The sequence below is a fragment of the Salmo trutta genome, chromosome 14 (genome assembly GCF_901001165.1).
Source record: "Salmo trutta chromosome 14, fSalTru1.1, whole genome shotgun sequence".
Taxonomy (NCBI): domain Eukaryota; kingdom Metazoa; phylum Chordata; class Actinopteri; order Salmoniformes; family Salmonidae; genus Salmo; species Salmo trutta.
The window spans coordinates 68651048-68671135 of NC_042970.1; the positions used below are offsets into that span (position 1 = coordinate 68651048).

Below are 20088 nucleotides of genomic sequence, written 5' to 3' on the forward strand. Positions count from 1 at the left end.
CATCCCAAAACAGTGGAAATTGAAAGTGTTGAACTCTGCTGTTGAACTCTTCTCAATGAGTCACTGCCAACTGATTGCTCCTGACCTGATGATTGAACCCGGCAGAACCACACAGAGGGTGAATACCAAATAAAGGCTGTAATACGGGAAACATCTCTATTCAATAGAACTCTCTGTTTGAGACTCCACAAAGTAGAAAGAAAAGAACCATTCACTTGATCTCTTGTCTTTTCTAGCTTTTCCTGGAGCTGGAGACTTTCGATTTTTTTCCAAGACTTCAGTTCTTCCTTTTCCCTTTATTCTAGTCACCACTCCTTTTACCCCTTTAGAAAAAGATCCATTTGGCTGTGTTTAGACAGGCAGCCCAATTCTGATCTTTTTTTTTAAACAAATTGGTCTTTTAACCAAAATATCTGATGTGAAAGGATCTCATGTGATAGGTCAAAAGACCAATAAGTGGAAAAAAATATCAAAATTAGGCTGCCTGTCTAAACGCAGCCTATATGTAAATCATGTATTGGACAACTTCCTTGTTCGAGAGCTACTTTTATGAAGGGAATGTTTTGGCAGATAACTATATAAAAAGCCATGGCTTTTCTAGGTTGTGTCTGGCGATTTCAATTACTTGTTTGTGTTGGTGTTGCAGGCCTGTTTAATAGAGCCTATGGTTTTTATGATAGGCTATCTGTGGCTGTGGTGTTGAAATGTGGCCCTGGGAGCTTCACTAGGGAAATGCAGGGCTGCAGTAAAACTAATTGAATCCCAAATGTATGAGTAGAAGTTGTAGCTATGTAGCATGGAGGCCCATTTGATCATCTGTCACAGAAACTTCTAACCTGAAATAACAATTATAGCCTAAAAAAGGTTCCGTGACTAAGTTACATTTCAATCAACAATTCGGATTACAAACGAGACATACATTTTCTTGTTTTTGAAAGAGTCCTTCAGTGAAGTTTCTTGTATGTACTTCAGAAATCTTAGTCAAAATATTCAAAGGGAAGTCTGAATCACCCACACTTGACACACCTCTACAGTCACCTTCAGTCAGATGGCATCTTATACTTAACCACCCTCCTTATGCGTCATGATACTGTACCTCCTCTCTCCCAGTCCCTCTTTCTGGGTGACTCATTGACCTTGTCGTGCATTCATAGTCCAAGTGCATACGAGAACACTACAACTGGGTACAAATCAGACAAAGTAAGGTCTGAATATCATATTCCGCAACATCCTCCAAATCAAGTTCTGCTATTGACAGGGCATTGATTCTATGTGAATGGATGGCGTGTCCAGACTTGGATGTGAGATGATGGGGTGTGAGACTCTACCTACCACCCACTCACACACACACACACACACACACACACACACACACACACACACACACACACACACACACACACACACACACACACACACACACACACACACACACACACACACACACTCTCTCTCTCTCTCAGCCAGGCAGCCATCTCCTCAATCACTCCCATCATCATGTCTATTGCCGTCTGCCTCAGTGTGTGTGTGTGTGTGTGTGTGTGTGTGTGTGTGTGTGTGTGTGTGTGTGTGTTTGTGCCTGTGTGCACACTGGGGGAAGAACGGTGTGATAAGTGTCTTCCAGCCACGTGGGGCCTGCCCATCGCAGGACCATTAATCCAATCCAAAATGTCTGCTTAATGCAGTGTGCCATGGAGAGAGGCAATACTTAATATATTTTAGGTCTATGGTAGGACGTCAGGGGATTTAACACTTTAGGCCACCAAGAGAGGAGAAACATTCCAGTACAATGGGAATTCTATACCAATGACGGAGAATGAAACCTTAAAAATACACATTGGGAATTGGATAGCCCACCACTGATCTAAAACCAATACCATTAGATCGGTTTTTCATCTGAGGCCGACGTTATAGGCTACTTGGATGAAAGCCAAGAAAATCCATATTTTTATATCTCCATTTATTGTTTCAACAACTCTTTATGTTCTGAATATTAAGGAAAAAAACCTATCAAGGTGGTTTGTGTTAATTTGTATTTCACGCTATGCATTTAAATGCTCATCAGCGCAACAATTATCGCATACATAATATATAGCGTATCACATCATTAAAAGGCAGAGAAAAACAAACAGCTACATTTCTGGCGTGTTTGTGTTTCCCCCCCAAGTTACTGACATTGACCGTTTTTCCCAGTCTAGGAACCTATGCCTTTTAAATGGTAATACTCTTCTTTCTGATGTGTGAAGGGAAATTAACATTATCTCATTATGATAACCGTACCTAGGCTATATGTTTACTCCAGTGTTCTTCACTGGCGGCATCTCTCACTTCATGAAATATTTTCAGATAAAAAAATATTTACGGCGTCAATTTGGCACGGAGGCACGTTCTAGCAAGTCCCAGGTGAACTTGAGTCTCTTTTAGATGTCAGATGTATCGTGTAGGCAAGTGAACGACCTCACATTGCTTATGATGTTCTCACATCACACGTAGAGAGACAAACTAAAGCAGTGATTTCAAACTCATTCCACGGAGGGCCGCGTGTCTGCGGGTTTTTTGGTTGTTCCTTTCAACTAAGACCTAGACAACCAGGTGAGGGGAGTTCGTTACTAATTTGTGACCTTAATTCATCAATCAAGTACAAGGGTGGAGCGAAAACCCGTAGACCCTCGGCCCTTTGGAATGAGTTTGATACATGTGATCTAAAGTATATATTCTATAATAATTGTCATGCCCATATAGAGGGTATTTAAATCTTAATGATTGCTTAATACGTCATACCTCTGTGATCCGTGACATTATGCATAATTGGAGTTTAATTAATATTTTCGGAACACCCCCCCTCCTCCTAAGAGCAATATCACGACTATAACTTTAAAGCAATTAAAAAGATTCATAATGAATATAACCATTGTCTTTCATCTTCTGAGAAATGTGATTGAGAAGTTGACTCATGCACAGTAGACCTAGGCCCACTGGTAGATACAATCTACAGCTGTTAGGGACATTGTAATACCATAGTAATAGCCAACAACATTGACAAAGGAATCATATAAACAATAGTATTTAAAGAGAGAGCGAATAAGATTACATACGTACGATAAATGCTAACAAATGATTTAATGCGAAATTATTTATTAATGCGTCGTTCTTCTTGAGGGAAAAAAAAACACAGACGCAAGAAGAAATCTCGCCTATCTTTTCCCCTGGATTCTACCAGCTCCTCCCCCGCGCGCGCAGGGCTTCATTTGATCATATCCTTCATCTGGGACCACTTCGCCGAGTCGCACTTTTTAACGCTGCAGAACAATTGGACGAGCCACAATTTGCGAGGAGGTCTGTTGCTTAACATCAATTACAGTCACAAAGGGAAGAGAGTAAAAAAAAAAAGTATTGTATCCAGACTGAGCATCTTTCTTTGCCACCAGCTATGGAGAGGGTTGTCAGATTATGCCCTATTTGGCACAATAACGTTTTTTGGTTTATGCTTTTGATAATCATATATTTCTTTCTAGCCGCCAAATCAGAGCTAACTTGCAGATCATGTCAGCCGGGAGATAAGGGGCGTATTAAGGAATTACTGTTTAAAACGGACACACGAGAATTCGCAACAGGGTACGGAGAGGAAGTTATTGGAAATGGAGACGGGGCAACTGCTTCACGGAGTTTAAATTCTGCAAGTGCCGAAACTCAACAGCTTGATTGCGCAGTTGGGTCCGATGAATGCATCCAGGGGAAATACATCTACTCAAGGCGAAAACGGAATACTGACATGCTGTTCCGTTCCAAGAACGCACTACTCGATGGAGGAATGCACTACGGTGGTGGTAAACAGAGAAAATTCACCCCGCGCGGTGAGTACAAAGTTTCCAACCTGAAAATGAACCTTCATGCAGGAAATACAGATGTCGGGAAGACTCGCGCAGATTTAATTCCCGACATCTCACACAAGCACCGAGTTCGTAGGAACAGCCCGAGAGCTAATATTGGGGACAATAAAGTGAAGTTCTCCGGCTCACCCAAGAGAAGGGAGACGCTACCTCTGAGTTACTCTCGAGAGGGCATCACCTCACCGGCTGGGCGCAGCAGAGTGACACGGTCCGAATTGCGATGGAGCAACGAGGACAGGAGAGCGGCGAGTTCGAGGCAGGACGAACTCAAACTCACCAGTTCAACCTTCGCTTTGACCGGAGATTCCGCTCACAACCAAGCCATGGTGCACTGGTCTGGGCAAAATAGCAGTGTAAGTGAATACTTGTACAGTTGTCTTAAAACAATATTTGGTCTATGTGCGCATTCAGGCAGCGCATCAATGGAGAGAAAATGTAGCCATCAGTTTGACTTTCGTGAAATTGCCAATTAGTCCTACGAAAGGGTGTGTGTGTGTGTGTGTGTGTGTGTGTGTGTGTGTGTGTGTGTGTGCGCGCGCGCGCGATGGCGCGCTTATAGAGTGTGGGATTCACAGGATAATTGCCAAAGCCTATTCGACATGCATCTCTTTTGTTGTTAAGTGATATCATCAAGTGCCTGAAGAAATCATGGCAGAGACACTCAAGACAGAACACAATCACCTCAGGATTTGCTTATATGAGACAGTTTCCCCCATGTTTTTCAGAGAGAGTCTGTCTGACCCTTCTCCCCATTCCTCATTACCCACACTTAGTCCTGTCTGTAACGAAACTCATTTCATTTCAACACATCACCAGCTCTCATGCCCCCAGTGTTTCTGAGGGGGCTTGAAAAACCATCTTCCAAAGTGTGACCTTATGCATTTGAGGTGGGGGGATATCAAATACACCAACAGTATGACCTATTTATTCTGAGGCAGTAGTTAAATGGTCATCCTAGTCTCTTGTTAAGGGTTTCCTAATACACAGTGGTGCACATTTTTGTTCCTACCCAGCGCTAACACACTCAACTGTACTGAACTCTACTGAACTGTACTCTATACCGAACTCTACTGAACTGTACTGTAGTGTACTGAACTCTACTCTATACTGTAGTGTAATGAACTGTACTGTTCTGTGCTGTACTCTACTGTGCTGAACTTTGATGTCCAAACTTGTGAAACATAGACATCTATGATTGGTTCAGATTTTGTCCAGTTTGGACCAACCAAATGTGGTCTTATTTGGGGGCAGAGCTCATAAAAATAATAGCCAGTGTGTAGAGTTATACCCAGGGACCTATGATGAAATTCCATTACTGTAATTATGTTACCGGGTGTAAATTCAAGTCAATAGCTGTTTGAATACTTGCACTAACCATACTATTTGTGATGTAAATTGAGAATGTAGTATACTTATTGGTCATAGTATGGAGAGAGTTAGTATGCCAAAAGTTCCCAGATGTCGTACTACATTCATCAAAATATGAAGTATACACGCAGTGGACACTTTTTCTGTACTTTTAGGGCCCATAATGCAATTCTTCAGGAAATGGGCATGGCTACAACCATTTTCAGATTTGAAGAAAATGGCAGAAAATATGCAGCTGAAGTCCAACGAGAGCGGATAAAAAATAAATTGCTTTAACTAATTATGACAAATGTTGAGCAATTTATTAAAGTAATGACTTTTCAAGTAAGTTAAGTTACACGTTATGTTGGCTGACAATGTGTTGGCTACTCTATCCTTGTGAACCGCATATCATTACACCAGTAGGTACTACTGGTATGTTAGCTAGCTACCTCGTTAGTTGGCTACTAATAAATTGAACTTGCCAGTATATTAACTATATGCTAGCTAACTACCCAATGTTTATTGACTTGATTATTCACGTCATTCTTAGCTAAGTGGTAGAGTCGTTGTGAGTTCTCAGTGGACATAAATTCGCTCTGGCTATCTACTCCGATTTCAGAGCACTCTCGTCTGAGTGTACCAGAGCGAGAATAACTGATGAATTTACGACCGCTCAACACCTGTTGAATATGGCCGGTGTCAGTAAACATCAGCAAAAAAGCTCAATTAAATTGTTGCCAGCAGGACAGTTACAGTCACCAACGCTCTGGATAACATGAAAACAGCCCAACCAGCTCTGCTGTGGCGAGGAGTAAAATGGTCATAGTGAGGTAGCCTGTTGGCTTGTGTGCTTGACTGCAGTGCCGTTGTGATGGTCAGAATTCTTGGATCAACCCTACCCCTTGGCCAGTGTGCGCTCTGAACGCTCAGAGGGGAAACGCTCAGAATTTACAAATGGACAAAAATGTCTAGCTAGTAATTTATGCTAACAAGCTAGCAAGAGGTTGCATAGCAACAGAATCAACTTCCGGTAGACAGGCTTAGATCTAGTATGCTCAACTGAAAGGATACCGTTCGTTTACAGTATACTAAAAGGAACTAATAGTATGTAGTGTATATACTCATTAAGTATGCAGTATGTTGGTATGGGATTTCGAACACAGCCAATGTGTCGTGTCATAGCTGACACCCCATTCTTTCTGCAGACATCGTTGAATCTTAATTCGGAGCAGGTATTTACGATTTTTGGGGAAAACGTGGACCCATAAAAATGAAGGGGGATTGGAAACATAATTTGTCAACTTTGCATCGGCACAGTTCTTCCAGTAAATGTGTTGGTTTGTTGAACTTTGAAATCAATGTTTTTTTTTTGTTTGATATACATTTTGTTGAATAGAAAAATTTGAGGCTCAGCATAATTCTGTTACCGTGGAATTGCCCAGCAGCATCGTGGAATTGCCCAGCAGCATCGCCCAGCAGCATCATATGGAACCTGTGCTGTTTTGTGATATGAATAGATTGGGTTCTAATTGTGTGCAACTGTGAAACAATTCCCCCTCTCTTCTCACTTGTGACGCAAGTAACTTTGTAATGAGCAAGAATAGATCTACTGCATTAAATATGTAGAGTTGTTGCTGTATGCAGAAATAAATAGAGACTCTTAGATTTTTCCCATCTCAGCGCTAGTGCAAATAAACAGATAGTTGACAATGCTTCGTGGAGCAGAAATGGAGGTGTCTCTGTGTCTTTTTATGGGATGTGTGCTGCTGCTGTATATCTAACCTATTGGGCATTTACATAGTTAAGGGTATTAATGATCCCACATGCTGTGTTTGTGCCAGATTGGAATATGAAGGAATATGCCTTCTCATAATAGCCCAGGAGACAGTGGTGGATTAAGTGATGAGGTCATGCAGTAGAGGAGATGAAGAGGTGTGTGTGTGTGTGTGTGTGTGTGAGAGAGAAATACTGTATGATTTTACATGTAGATGATGGATGATTCAAATGTTTGCCTCAAAATTGAGCTGAGATAATTTGTACATTCTGATCATTGTTTGGAGAGACGTTGGGACAGGCTTGGGATTTTAAATCTCATGGAAAGGTTACAGCAAACACACCAGAGTCCCAACGGGGGATATGTGGCACTAGCATATTCCTTGCATGCACATAAAAGTGTGCCAGGAGACTGCATATTTACATTATTGAAATGTCAGGGTATTAAATACTTTGCTTGTCATTCAAGATAACAAGATGCAGCCTGACACACAGTCAATCCATGTAACAAGTATACTCCGCATCTTTGGACTGCCTCAGAAGATATAGAATGTGCCCACATGCATCATGGGTATTTATATGGATTGAGTGGTATGGAAGTCAACGGCCCAATGCCGAATTTACCCCTTTGCCTTAAGCACTTGTGGAGATCTGGTAGGTTAGGTAGAAGTTTAAACTACATTGCTTACACCAATCAAATTCTATCGGATCTCCACGAGTGCATAGGGTGTAGGGCTTTGGGGTCCATTTGAGATTGGGCCAACATAGTGTTGAAGCTTCATCCTTGAATTCATGTTGCCACAGTACTCCTCAGTATCGGGTATTGCTCAGAAACGTCTTCACTTTAGTCATAGCAGATCTGGGTTTAAATAGTATTTGTTTTCTGTCAAATATTTCAGCTGTGCTTGCCTGGTGCAATGGAACCAATGGAATAATCCCAAAAGTGCCAACCCCGCCCATCTGGGATTCCATGAACCCAGGTCTGAGTCATATAATCAGAATCAATGAGCCAGAACCAAAGCCAGACTTGAACCAAGCTAGGAGCCATACTCTGGTTCCATTTTCCCAGTTGAGGCAGTTCTTTCTTAAGACAAAACCCATACTGAAAATGAAATGAGTTTTTAGCCATACAATGATCAAACATACTTCGAAACAAAAGCATTTCTCTGAGAAGTTTCTTTATGAGCCGAACAGAAGAAGAAAATCAAACGTTTTAGTAGCCAATTAGTGAGTGAGTTGATCACAAAGTTGGTGGAGAAGTGTGTTGTGAGAAACCAGCTGTCTCGGTTTGACGACGGTCTCTCTCTGGCTGTTCCTATGTGTTGAGGGAATCTATTTATGGTTCTGTACAGCAGTCGTCTCATACAGCAGTGGTGGCACATTTACAGCAAAAAAAGAAGAAAGTCCTCTTTCAAACTAAGATCTGTTTTTCTACCACATCAAATGTTCTGTAATTTGCTCGTGTACCAACAATTTGATGGTGTCAAGTTGACACGGGTCCTGCTTGCAGTAGTGGCCACGGCGTAGCCAGTCGTGTTAAACCGAGCACATTTACAACCTGTTATCCAAGATGGCTGAAAATCAAACAGGCAATTTAAATGAGCCGTATGCTAAACTGACAGACCCACACAATCAGGGCCACAGCAGTTAAACAAGAGAACACCACCATAGAAATGTACTATTACATATTCATTGGCCCTGCCAGAAATGGCCAGAGAGGAGTTTGTTTTCTGTTGCTATTTCTTTCCAGTCATTTGGCACTTTATTATTATCCTGCACCACCAACTGTGCTGTTCCTGTATTCCCACTCCTCACACCCCAACTCCCATGTACAAAACAGTGAGTCACAGTAACATCACTTGAATACGAACAACAACAACAGCAGCCTAACAAAGGCGCAGTGCAATCCACTCTTTCAATTATCCCCCATCTCCAAAAGGAATTAGTGATAGAAACACATTTACTTGCATGGCAATGGGATTCCCTTCCAACTACAGTGGCAGAGGGGCTAATGATAGTACTGAGCAACTGGTAAATATCTTGTCATATTCTATAATAGATACAAATATTTGTCATAATGTGCTACATTCAACAGTTGGTTGGTGGTTGTGGTACTGTACACACTAATATTTATTTGTATAGACAGACATACAATCTTGTGATAACTACTGTATCAATGCCATATGATTGGCTTATCTTACGGGAGAACATTTCCCAAGCTCTGTTCCCCCCTCCACCACCTCCCACTGGTAGGAGAGTTAACTCTGGTGTCGGTGTCTGTCTGGGATAATTGAGCCGCAGGGTATGTGCTGGGTCAGGCACTGATCAGGCGGCGGGCCCGCGGAGGCCGTCACGGTCCACTAGCCAGCGTTTATTTACCGGTCTGGCTAACAGCCCTCTCTCGTTTGCCTGTAAACAAAACCCACCAGGCCCAGGTTTGCTCTTCGCTTCTCACTTTTCTTTCTCAGACAACTCCCAGAGGATTATTCACAAATAATAAAGACGGCCTGAGTTGGAAAACCTTAACAAAATCTAGTAGCGATATTGAAGGCGTCAGCTTTCCTTGTTGTTATAGAGCCCCAGACTCTGCATGCATGGACAAATAATAAAACTGAGTTTCTAAGTAATGTACCTGGGTGGCACTCTAATCCAACCCTAGGAGGCCTCAGGAGTGCACACTTCATTTCAGTAAGTGCCCTTTTCCCCTGCCTTCCACCCTCCTCCACTCACTGTTGGATCCTGTCGCAGTCATATTTTGATGATTTCATCATCTTTCATGTTTGCTTGCCCTGGACAATATTCCAGGTCCCTGTAGTGTTAAGTGAAGTAGATTAGTTATTTACCAATAGAGATTGAATCAAGTAAAAGCCAACTGGTAGATGATGCTTGCTGAGAGCTTGGGGGTAAATAGATTGCAGGGCTGTAAATGTAGGTGAAATAATAGTGTTTTTCATGCATGGTTTGGTGTCAAGATGTTGGACAGCAGGGATGGGAAGCCATTGGAGCACATTACTGCTATAAAATATACTTATCTGTCATTAACTATACAATTTTATTTAATTCAAACCCATTCATTTTGAATATGTTTACAGATTTTATAGTTTTCACCAGCCAATTCAGCTGAAATGAACAACAAAACATTTTGTCACTTTCCTTTTTGAAAGTACCCCTAGTTTACCTTTTGACAAATGTTGGTTCATTCGGATAACTAACTCGCACTCAAATAACAGTCAGTGGTGCAGTCATACAAGTGCTAGTTCTCCCTCTCAGCACATCACACGTCTGGATGGATTCCCTCTTCATAATATCCAGCGACACGTCATATACCAGGCAGGTGGTGGTAATGGCATATTATCCTCTCTGGTTCCCCTCTCCTGCTCACTGGTGGCATTTATTTAAAGCCATCTCACATGCACTCATACACACTTAGGCAGACGGCGATGGACATGATGATGGGAGTGATGGTGATTGAGGAGCTGGCTGTGTGTGCTGTGTGGGAGAGATGCGAGGTGTGCTTAGCAGGGCCATGACATTAGAGGTGCATTGAAGCGCGATGGAAAGGCCTGGCTTCAAGGTGGAACACGATCAGTCTCTGTGAGAATTCATCCCTGTTCGGATATCGGCCTATGATTTATGTATATACTGAAGAGTAGGGAGACATCTGAGGATGACTAAAATATGGAAGGGGTTAATCAGAATGACTGAGTTATGAATCAGGTTTTTCCCTCTGCATGTGTTTCAGGAAAATGCTAAATGACTTGTCAGTGAGCAGGAAATAGTAATATGTATATTTGTTGTGATGGGTGTTATGGTTGGTGTCATGCATCAGGTTAGACTACTTTAAAACAAAAACCTTGTTGACTTCTGGTAGAAAAGTTATGTTCACTATGATGTGGGTACTGTTGATGTCCACACCTGCTTCAAAACTGCAAAAAGGCACAGAAAATATGAATCATTGGTGGCATCATATTCTTACAATTACTTGAGCAGGGAAACACAATGCATTTTGTGTATCTCAAGTGTTGGATTTCCTTGATTGCCATGTTATTGAGTTGATTATCTTCTGTGTGTGTACGTCTCTGCTCTCCGTATGGAATAGAATGTGCCCAGTGCAGAGTTTTCATATTAGATTTGTTTGGTCAGATGTATTATTTCAGATTTGATTGTAAATGTTGAGTTTCACATTCAAGGCCTAGCCACTTTGGCAGTGAGTTGAACCACTCATGTTCGTAGCTCCAGTAAGTGGAGTTTGTCCTTTAACCAGAACTGGACAGAAATAGAGGTTCAAACCTCCCAGTAGGAGGATGGTTGAGTATCTGGACCGTTCATATACTCACACATCCTGCTAATCCCATTGACATGTTGGACATTTGATACAGCATGAGGAACATTTTGATACATCAAGCCACTTTTCCACGTCTATCTTGCTAATCACATCGAGAAATTGAACGTTTTATACGTCCATCCAGCAACTTTTTCCCCAGGCGCGAGATAAGGCGTTTGAACGACACCTTAGTAAAGCAATCCACGGGAACAGCTGCATGATTCCAGATCTGATGATTATGTCCCTTCAGTAAATAGCTACAGGAAGATGGAGACGGATGGAAAAGAAACAAGATGAACGTTTCTGGAATAGGTTGTGCTGCAACACACAGAGATACAACACACTCCTCCAGACACATACAGTAGGCCCTATATCAAGATGCCAGAATGGGTTCAGCTTTCAGCTAGTCTTCTTCTCTCTCCTCCTTAAACTCAGGCAAATTGGGATGAATCGCCGTGCACAGAGTGTGTACACATTAGTAGTTTCCTCGGAGCTCGTAGCAGCTCGTGTCCCCTTTCGCCATTCAGATTGACAAGGATGATTGTTGGCAGCTATTGAAAGACAGTCGGATGTCCTCTTTAGGCAGCCAGACAGTCCCATCTAGGCCCATCTCCGCACTGATCAGGTGCAGAATTGTATGTGGCACAAATTGAATGCCAGGCAATCTGTGACCCCGAGGAGTATGGCTGAAAGCGAAGATAAAAATGATTATTTTTTTTCAATGAAGAAACGCTGGGGAGGCAGACGGGGTGAAAGAGATGAGGTGGGATGAGATGACTGGCTCCAGTTAATTGACCAGGTCCAGATAAAACAAGGAGACCGAGAATGGTAACCCACCCCCCAAAAATATAGAATGGCATTTGCTCTCCTTAGGAACCATCAGCCGACATGTGTTTCTCCTTTCAATAAATGGCTGGTTATGTCTGGCGCCGTCTATGGGCACTGCGACAAGATCAAACTCGAGATTAACCTTGTTTTTTCCCCACTTACGCTCTGGAAAACCGACATCTCACAATAGAAGGGACTTTCAGATTCAAAACCAAAAAGCGAACGGCAAAGTTCTCTTCTCCTTTTCTATTACACCCACTGGAGGTAGTTTTAATAGATTACGACTTTCTATGAGGACAGATAGGATTACTGTGCATTAATATCTATATGTTCCCCTCTCTACGTGACTTGGCTCTGTATCAGCTTCTGCTCAGAGCTTCTTTTTAATCGTGGGCTGAGAAATGACAATGCTATTATATAGAACATGTATACAGTTTTTTTTACTTTTGTCACCCATTTTAAACGGAAAAATAATGTTGTTTTTTTTTACATTGCACCGGTTAATTAAGTCCACACAATATTTCTCCAGCTGCACGGGAGAGCGAGATCTTACGTGTGTTATTGAAATTCCCCCTAAATGTTATTAAACATGCAGCTCGCTTTTGCCCAGAACAGAGAATTCTAGTTGCCCACTTCCGCTGCTACCCACTGACAACATTAAACAACTGGAAAAAGGTTTACCACAGTGGTGTGGTTGCACACAAAAAGGATTGAGTACCAGCTATTACTACAGTACAATACTGGATAGGTTCAGCAAATAAAGCCAGATAGTTAATTTCCTCTTCCTTTTTTCTAAGAATGAACTTGTTCATTTAGATGATCTCAGTTCTTAAAGTGAAGGAGAGAGGATGAATATGTATAGGTAGAATCAACAAATGAACATGATGATTTATCTGTAGAATTAACATTTTAGTGTACGAATTCAACTCAATCTTTTATGGTATGTAAATGACATCCTATCTGATGTTAGATGAAAAAGCACATTGGCTGTACCTGGCATGCATCGTTGACTGTTCACACTCTACTGATCATTTCAGTCTATATTCCCTTGGCAACATAGATATTGGACAAACTCTACTTACAATTTCAGTATACAATATTCCCTTGAGAATATTGCAGATTGGACTGTGAAGAAGTAACACTTTCAGCTGTCCTTTTGTGAACCTGTAAGGACTCAATTCTTCCCTCGGTGGCTTTAGATATTCTAGTCAGGTGAGTGGTGGCCCTATTAGCAGATTGAATAGAGGTATTAATATTAAATGAGGATTTATGGAAGAAAAAACCTTCCCTAGAATGCAACATCAAACAGCTGTGAGCGTGGAGAGGAAGGGCCCCCTGTCTTGATAAGGTGAGAGACATATCAAAGGCAGGTGTGAATTAATATGTTAAATAAATCATGCCCAGAAAATGTTAATTCCTTTGAATCTCTAAGCTGGTGCGTGCATATGAAAATATACATAACTTTGAGGTGCAAAAACAAACCGATGTCTAATCTCATTGTTTACACAGTAAGATAATGTTTGTTCAGTAAATTAGTTTAGCATGTTTTTTTTGGTGTGAGAAATCTGAGACTGACTGGGCTTGTAAAGCTTTTTTTAGCATTCTGAAATGTGCCTTGGACCGGTTCCCACCGGATTTGGTAGATCTGGAAACCGGGCGGCCATTTTGGTTCTGTCTTTGAAGTAAGGAATGGTTTGGATGAAATTTGCCGAGATAAGCCTGGTGCTTTTGGCAGCTCCCATCTGTGTGAAACCTCATTGAAAGACATGTCGGAGACTGATGAAGACATCTGGAGATACTATCTGCCACATCTGCCTGCCACAACTACCCGCATCCAAATGCGTTTACCTCAACAGCCCTCATCACTGCCGAATTACCATGTAGCCTTCAGATGAAGCTTTGATCGGGCTGCTCTCAATGTCGCAGCTCCCGGAGCCAACCGTCAACCATCAGTCTCCATTAGCTGCCACCAAAGTGACGGTTTTGACACCACACATAGGCTAGGCTACAGTAGAGGCATCCTGACTGGACTTTGTCTTTTAATCTCTATTCTCATAGTCTAGAGACCGGATATGGATGTCCGTTTCTCTTGTTGTTTTTCCTGGTCGTTGACCCCATGTGTGTAATTGAGCCGAATGATCACCATCATTCACCAACCTCACGGTCATCCCCATCTCACTGATCTGATTTCCTGCATCTAAATGTTGTTACATATTAAATGTGCCTAGAATATAGTTGCCTTAAAAGGGATGCTTTTTGGTGAGTCATTTCAATGTAAAGTTGTAGAGGGGGACAGTGGGAGTGCAGGTGGCGGTTGATTGATAGTGTCTGACTACAGCGGGGCTTAGCTCATTAGTATTTCTGGGCTTTCGATTGGTGCACCAGGAAACAGGGGCTTAATTAGTTCATCCACTCAGCAGCGATATGCTCATGGGGTTCACCGAGCCTAAATAAAGGCTTCTACCATTCAGACAAAGATGAATTCTCAGCCCTCTTCGTTGACATGGAGTTCAAAAGAAATCATCCAAGACTATATACGTCTGGCGGTCTTGGTCAATTTAGTTCTGTCTCTGTGTATTACCTGTTTCATACTTCTTTGTAATGCCAAGATGCTCCAGATAGATGGGAGAGATTAGAGAGACGGGGATAGGGATATCTACCTTCACTCTTTCCCAAAGACCTTCATGGAGGAAGCTTGAGTGAGTCCTCTTGCGAGATTAGGTGATACTGTATTAGATTATTTTAGCATGAGTTGCGATAGAGAAGGGACATATTTCAACCTGCCAGATAGGGGGCTCATGGGAGCCCTGGTGGTGCGACACTGTATTACCTCCCAACTGCCTCCAACGTGGAGGATCGAAATGAGTTTGTACATTCCATTATTCATGAATCAGTCATTTATTCATTATACATAGGTGGGTTTTTTCTAAAGCAGGTGGGCCTTTTTGATATTTAAATGATTTTTTTAATGGGACCCGGCCTTTTATTTTGAGGAAAAACAACATAAAGTGCTTGACCAAACATCTGGAGTGTTTCTTTGTTTGGTGCTTCAATGACTATCTTTTCTAGGGATGTTTAAGAGGCAAAACCAGACCAATGTTTTCAGTCATTTTAACAATATACATCACCAAGTCTGTTTCATGCCCTTTCTTACTTATCTGAAGATTGGATCAATTTACACAACCACTGTATGTAGGGTATTATAAAACCTTATTGCTATTCACCGTTGTAATATAATTATGGTAATTTCAAGTCATTTTGTAATTTTAACAGTTAAAGAAGATTACATCCATTTTCATTTAATTCTATAAAAGCAGACTTACTGAACCATAATCACACGTCATTTGGTAATTTTCAATTTGACAACTGGTTAAGATGTTTTTTTTCACACGCTGCTAATTAACATCTACTTTTTAATCAAGTAATGATCTAATTAGGGGAACTTTTGAAACTAAGTTAAAAGCCTGTGCTAGCAGACATTAAACCATAATGATTCCTTCTAACACACAATATGATTATAACTTAGGTCTTTGGAAATGAAATCACTCCTACACGTACAATGGACCATTCATAGTCTGTCCATTCAATGCTTCCAATTTCAACTTTTATGTGGTATTCCCCTTTTTAACAGAGAAATACAGAGGCATATGTACACCGGCAACCAGTAGGAAGTCACCTTTGACCTTTCCTCTCTACTTGGTACACTTCCAGTCAGATGGTGCCATACTGGGATGTGCCATCCAAATCAAAGTGGACTCTTTCCTCCTCTGGCGGCCTGCCAGATCCTACTATGCCAGGTTTGCCAGGTGCTCAAGGCCCCGATGCAAGGGCCCAAGGCAGGTAGCCCTCCCCATGCCAGATGGCCCAACCCTGGGGCTACGTCACCGAGACCTCCCCCTGGGGCCGTCTGCCACTGCCCGCTGGTCATCACCACCAGGGGTGCCAAGAAAACCCATAACCATCACGTTTAAATTTAAATCAGAGAGATCAAAGAATCAAGAAACTGTGCTTTTAGTGAACTTAGGTAACTGATGGTGCCTCAGAGTAGTCACTTTCCTAGCACTGCGCTTCCTATGTGTTATACCCTGCCCATTGGGATTTAGCTCACAAAAGGGGCAATCAAGGCGGGTTTCATCTCAAAATGACTTTGCCATTAACATTAAAGCCATTAACATTAAAGCTTAATGTAGGATAGCAAGGCACAGGACTCTAGGCTTTAAACATACTGTACCAGCAGTGCTTGATTGTCCGTGGCTTGATTTAATTCCAATCAAATATAAAAAATACAATAGTATGCAGAAGATGGCGAGAGGAGCTCAAAGCAAAACCGTCCAGTCTTTCCACATAACGCACACATCCCTCCAGGCTTGTCCAAGGTCAAGGTCGGCCGGCAGAACTGACTGCAAGCATATCTATTCACTTCATATCTGTAAAAACCTCGACTGGTTGTCTCATGCGAAATAACCCAAGGTCTGCAGAGCTGTTGCCTACAGTGGCATCTCTTTGGATGAAGAGATTGTGGAAGCAGATAACAAGTTTAAAATGGTGTTTTATACAAATGCGGATAATTCCCTGAGACGGTAAGTGTTGTTTAAACAATACGGGGGGACGCAATCCCACAAACAACGCACTTTTGTGAATGTTGAATGTGATTCGAAATAATTGTTTCACTACCAAACCATTTGCACAAAGACAAAAGATTCAATTGAATTTAATCAATTATGCTGACATAAACATAATATACTGAATAAAAATATAAACGCAACATGCAACAATTTCAATTTTCCCTTCTAAAGGGCTTTATTACAGATGTGGCTGGTCTCAGACAATCTCACAGAGAAGAAGCCAGATGTGGAGGTTCTGGGCTGGCTTAGACATGGTATGCGGTTTTTAGTCCGGTTGGATGTACTGCCAAATTCTCTAAAACGACGTTGGAGAAATTTACATTCAAATTCTCTGGCAACAGCTCTGGTGGACATTCCTGCAGTCAGCATGCCAATTGCACACTCCCTCAACTTGAGACATCTGTCATTGGGTTGTGTGACAAAATTGCCCATTTTAGAGTGGCCTTTCATTGTCCCCAGCACAAGGTGCACCTGTGTAATGATCATGCTGTTTAATCAGCTTCTTGATATGCCACACCTGTCAGGTGGATGGCTTATCTTGGCAAGGTTGAAGTGCTCACTAACAGGGATGTAAACAAATTTGTGCACACAATTTGAGAGAAATAAGCTCTTATGGAATGTTTCATGAAACATAGGACCAACACTTTACATGTTGCTTTTTATATTTTTGTTCAGTGTAGTTTGTAGGATATTGTTTGCACTTTTCCATTTTGTCATTTCATTTTTGAAATTTTGCTGCATAAGCTATGTACAGAGGTGGATGGCATCTCACCAGGGAATAGTACCATCAATTCAACATCATTATCTATAGGGATTAACAGTAATATTAGAGACCAGTAAAGGTACTACTACAATACACTCTTAGAAAAAAGGTTTCCTAAAGGGTTCTTTGGCTGTCCCCATAGGAGAACCCTTTTTGGCTCCATGTAGAACCCTTTCCCCAGAGGGTTCTACATGGAACCAAATAGGGTTCTCTATTGGGACAGCTGAAGAACCCTTCTAGCTTCTAGATAGCACCTTTTTTTCCCCTAAGATTGTATGGTAGCTCTTGTATTCCTCTGTTGATCGGAGAAAGAACAATATTTGCTTTGTGTGTTGCCACCTCAATGCCAGATCCCTCTGTCCTTTCTCTCTCTCCTGTCAGATTTTGACTGAATTGGGTTAGACATGTGAGGCACAAAAACAGAAGCATCGCTGATGAAAATGACAATGCATCTGTCGTGTTGTTATATTGAGATGTAAAAAAAGAAAACTACCTTCCAAGCAACAGCAACTTATGTAACCCTGGCTAACCACAAGCTTCTGGGACAGTTGTGTTGCTTACATACAAATAATACTGAATATACATTGTGAAAAAAGTTGATCGCTTATAATATTCAAATATGGAATGGCTATTATGAAAACTATCAGGGACCTGTCTTGTCTGTCTCCTTCCTTGTGTGTGCTGGTGAGTAGACAGGGCCTGAATTTCTCTAGTTTCCCTGCCTGCTCCTTCTCCATGTTGTCTCTTGTTTCCCTGCCTACTCCTTCTCCTCCTCCCTGGTTTATCTTTGCCACATGCTTTCCCACCTCCCAGAATAAATGTGACAGCTAGAAATGACGTGCCAATGTGTAAGATGCCTAAGATTAACAGTTGAACATGTTCAGCAGTTTAACACTGATGTTAACGTCTGAAAAACACTGATGCTCTGAATCCTCTGACAGAAGGGTAGATGTGAGGAAATACAAATAAATGGTGCATTTGTTTAAATTTTCAGCTAATGTGCTTCAGACGTCTGGCTCCATCTTGAATTTGTGTTTTATGACTCATGCCAGAGAGCTGATTAGATTGCATCATAATACAGTCTGCTGTACAGCGTAGTTTACTGACTTAGCAAATTTCACCATCCAGATATTTGTTTGTAAACAGGCAATACATTCAGCCGGCATTGTCACGTGAGATTAAGTTATTGCATCGGATTTACTTCTCACTACTGGAGATCCATTTAAATATTGTGTTAAAGATGTCTCCAACAAGGGAGTGTGTGCGCGTGTTTTTTTTGTTTTGGGATATCTTCCCTTTGCGATCCTTGAGCATTCACAAAGTCTGGACTTGTTTGAAGTGATCTATTTTTATCTGAGGGAAATTTTTGTTTGTGTGCCTCGTATGCAAGCACTTCCTCCACCTGGGACTATTAAATATTGCTGGTTTGAGCATTTTTTACTTTTTAACAAGCAAATTTGCAGTTGCTGCAGCTTTTTTTATGCCTCTGTTTCCACTGCTGCTGAGGTCTTACGAAGCGCTCGCGCTGTGTTTCTTAGGTTTCCCTCTCCTCTCGCTACACCTCTTCATCTGAATAACTCCTTTAAAACCTGAGTATTTCAGCTTCCCCCAACTCCAATGGCAGGGCCATGTAGATAGAGAACAGGTATGCTACCTAATGAGATATCCTCTATCTTTTTCCCCTTGCCCGGGGGTCTACGAAACGAAAGCCTGCTTAGTTCAAACGGGTAGCTACCTTATTACCGTATTCCTCAGTCGAAGGACTCCTTCAGATTCACACCTCGAGCAAATTCCCATCGTGTTTGATCCGTCAGGCCCGGCTGAATTGATCTGAGGTAAATCAAAGGTGCTGTACTCCAGCAGCATGAAAGGGAGGAGACAAGCTGCGCACCAAAAGTCTTCTACTTTGGCTTTCCAAGCTTTTTAAAATGAATTTGAAATAAAAAATCTATAGATTAACGGTTAAGTTTTGGTCAGAACTAACAAAGACGTTGGCTCGTTAGACAGTAGTCCATATGACGTTATGTCATTTTGGGGCATCAAGTCCCTGTATGTAGGGTAATTACAGTAGAATAGTTTGATACTTTTTCATCACAGGCTAAAAAGTCTACATACATTGATGGCATTGGTATAGCACTGATTTGGTAACTAAGTATTATTATCTTGAAGGTGTCAGTTTATGGTTGGATTGAGTTAGGTCAGTTTTCCATCCATTTATATCATGAAATTCTTCAATTGAGCACTAATAATAGACACCTATCAAATGGTGAGGTCTTCGCAATTGGATAGCACCTGTCTGATCTTTTGTACTGTGCAATACTTTGACATAGACTTCAACCCCAACGCTCAAAGGATGGATTTTCTGCTCAAGGTTTGGATTCTTTTTTCCCATCCAGAGGAAATCGGGGAAGTCGTGATTGCCAACAGATGACTTATCAGAGAATTCCCCAATATGTTAAGTCTTTGGCATTCCTTAGTTATTCATGAGGTTGTTATGGCAATAGTATTAGAGACAACGTTAGGATTCGTAGGAGA

General features: G+C 41.6%; 1 protein-coding gene across 3 annotated transcripts in view; it reads left to right on the forward strand.

The window, feature by feature from the left end:
- The first annotated feature begins 3055 nt into the window (after positions 1-3055).
- The window catches only part of LOC115147218 (VPS10 domain-containing receptor SorCS1), a 139676-nt gene continuing 122643 nt past the window's right edge, over positions 3056-20088 (forward strand). For 2 of the 3 annotated variants that reach the window (XR_003866295.1, XM_029689324.1), the window contains exon 1: positions 3059-4243. Coding sequence is in view for 2 of the 3 variants with exons in the window: in XM_029689324.1 (XP_029545184.1) it covers positions 3431-4243 (813 nt within the window). In the remaining variant the exon portion in view is untranslated. Of the gene's footprint in view, positions 4244-20088 lie in introns of all 3 variants that reach the window. The other variant, XM_029689325.1, reaches the window with a different exon arrangement.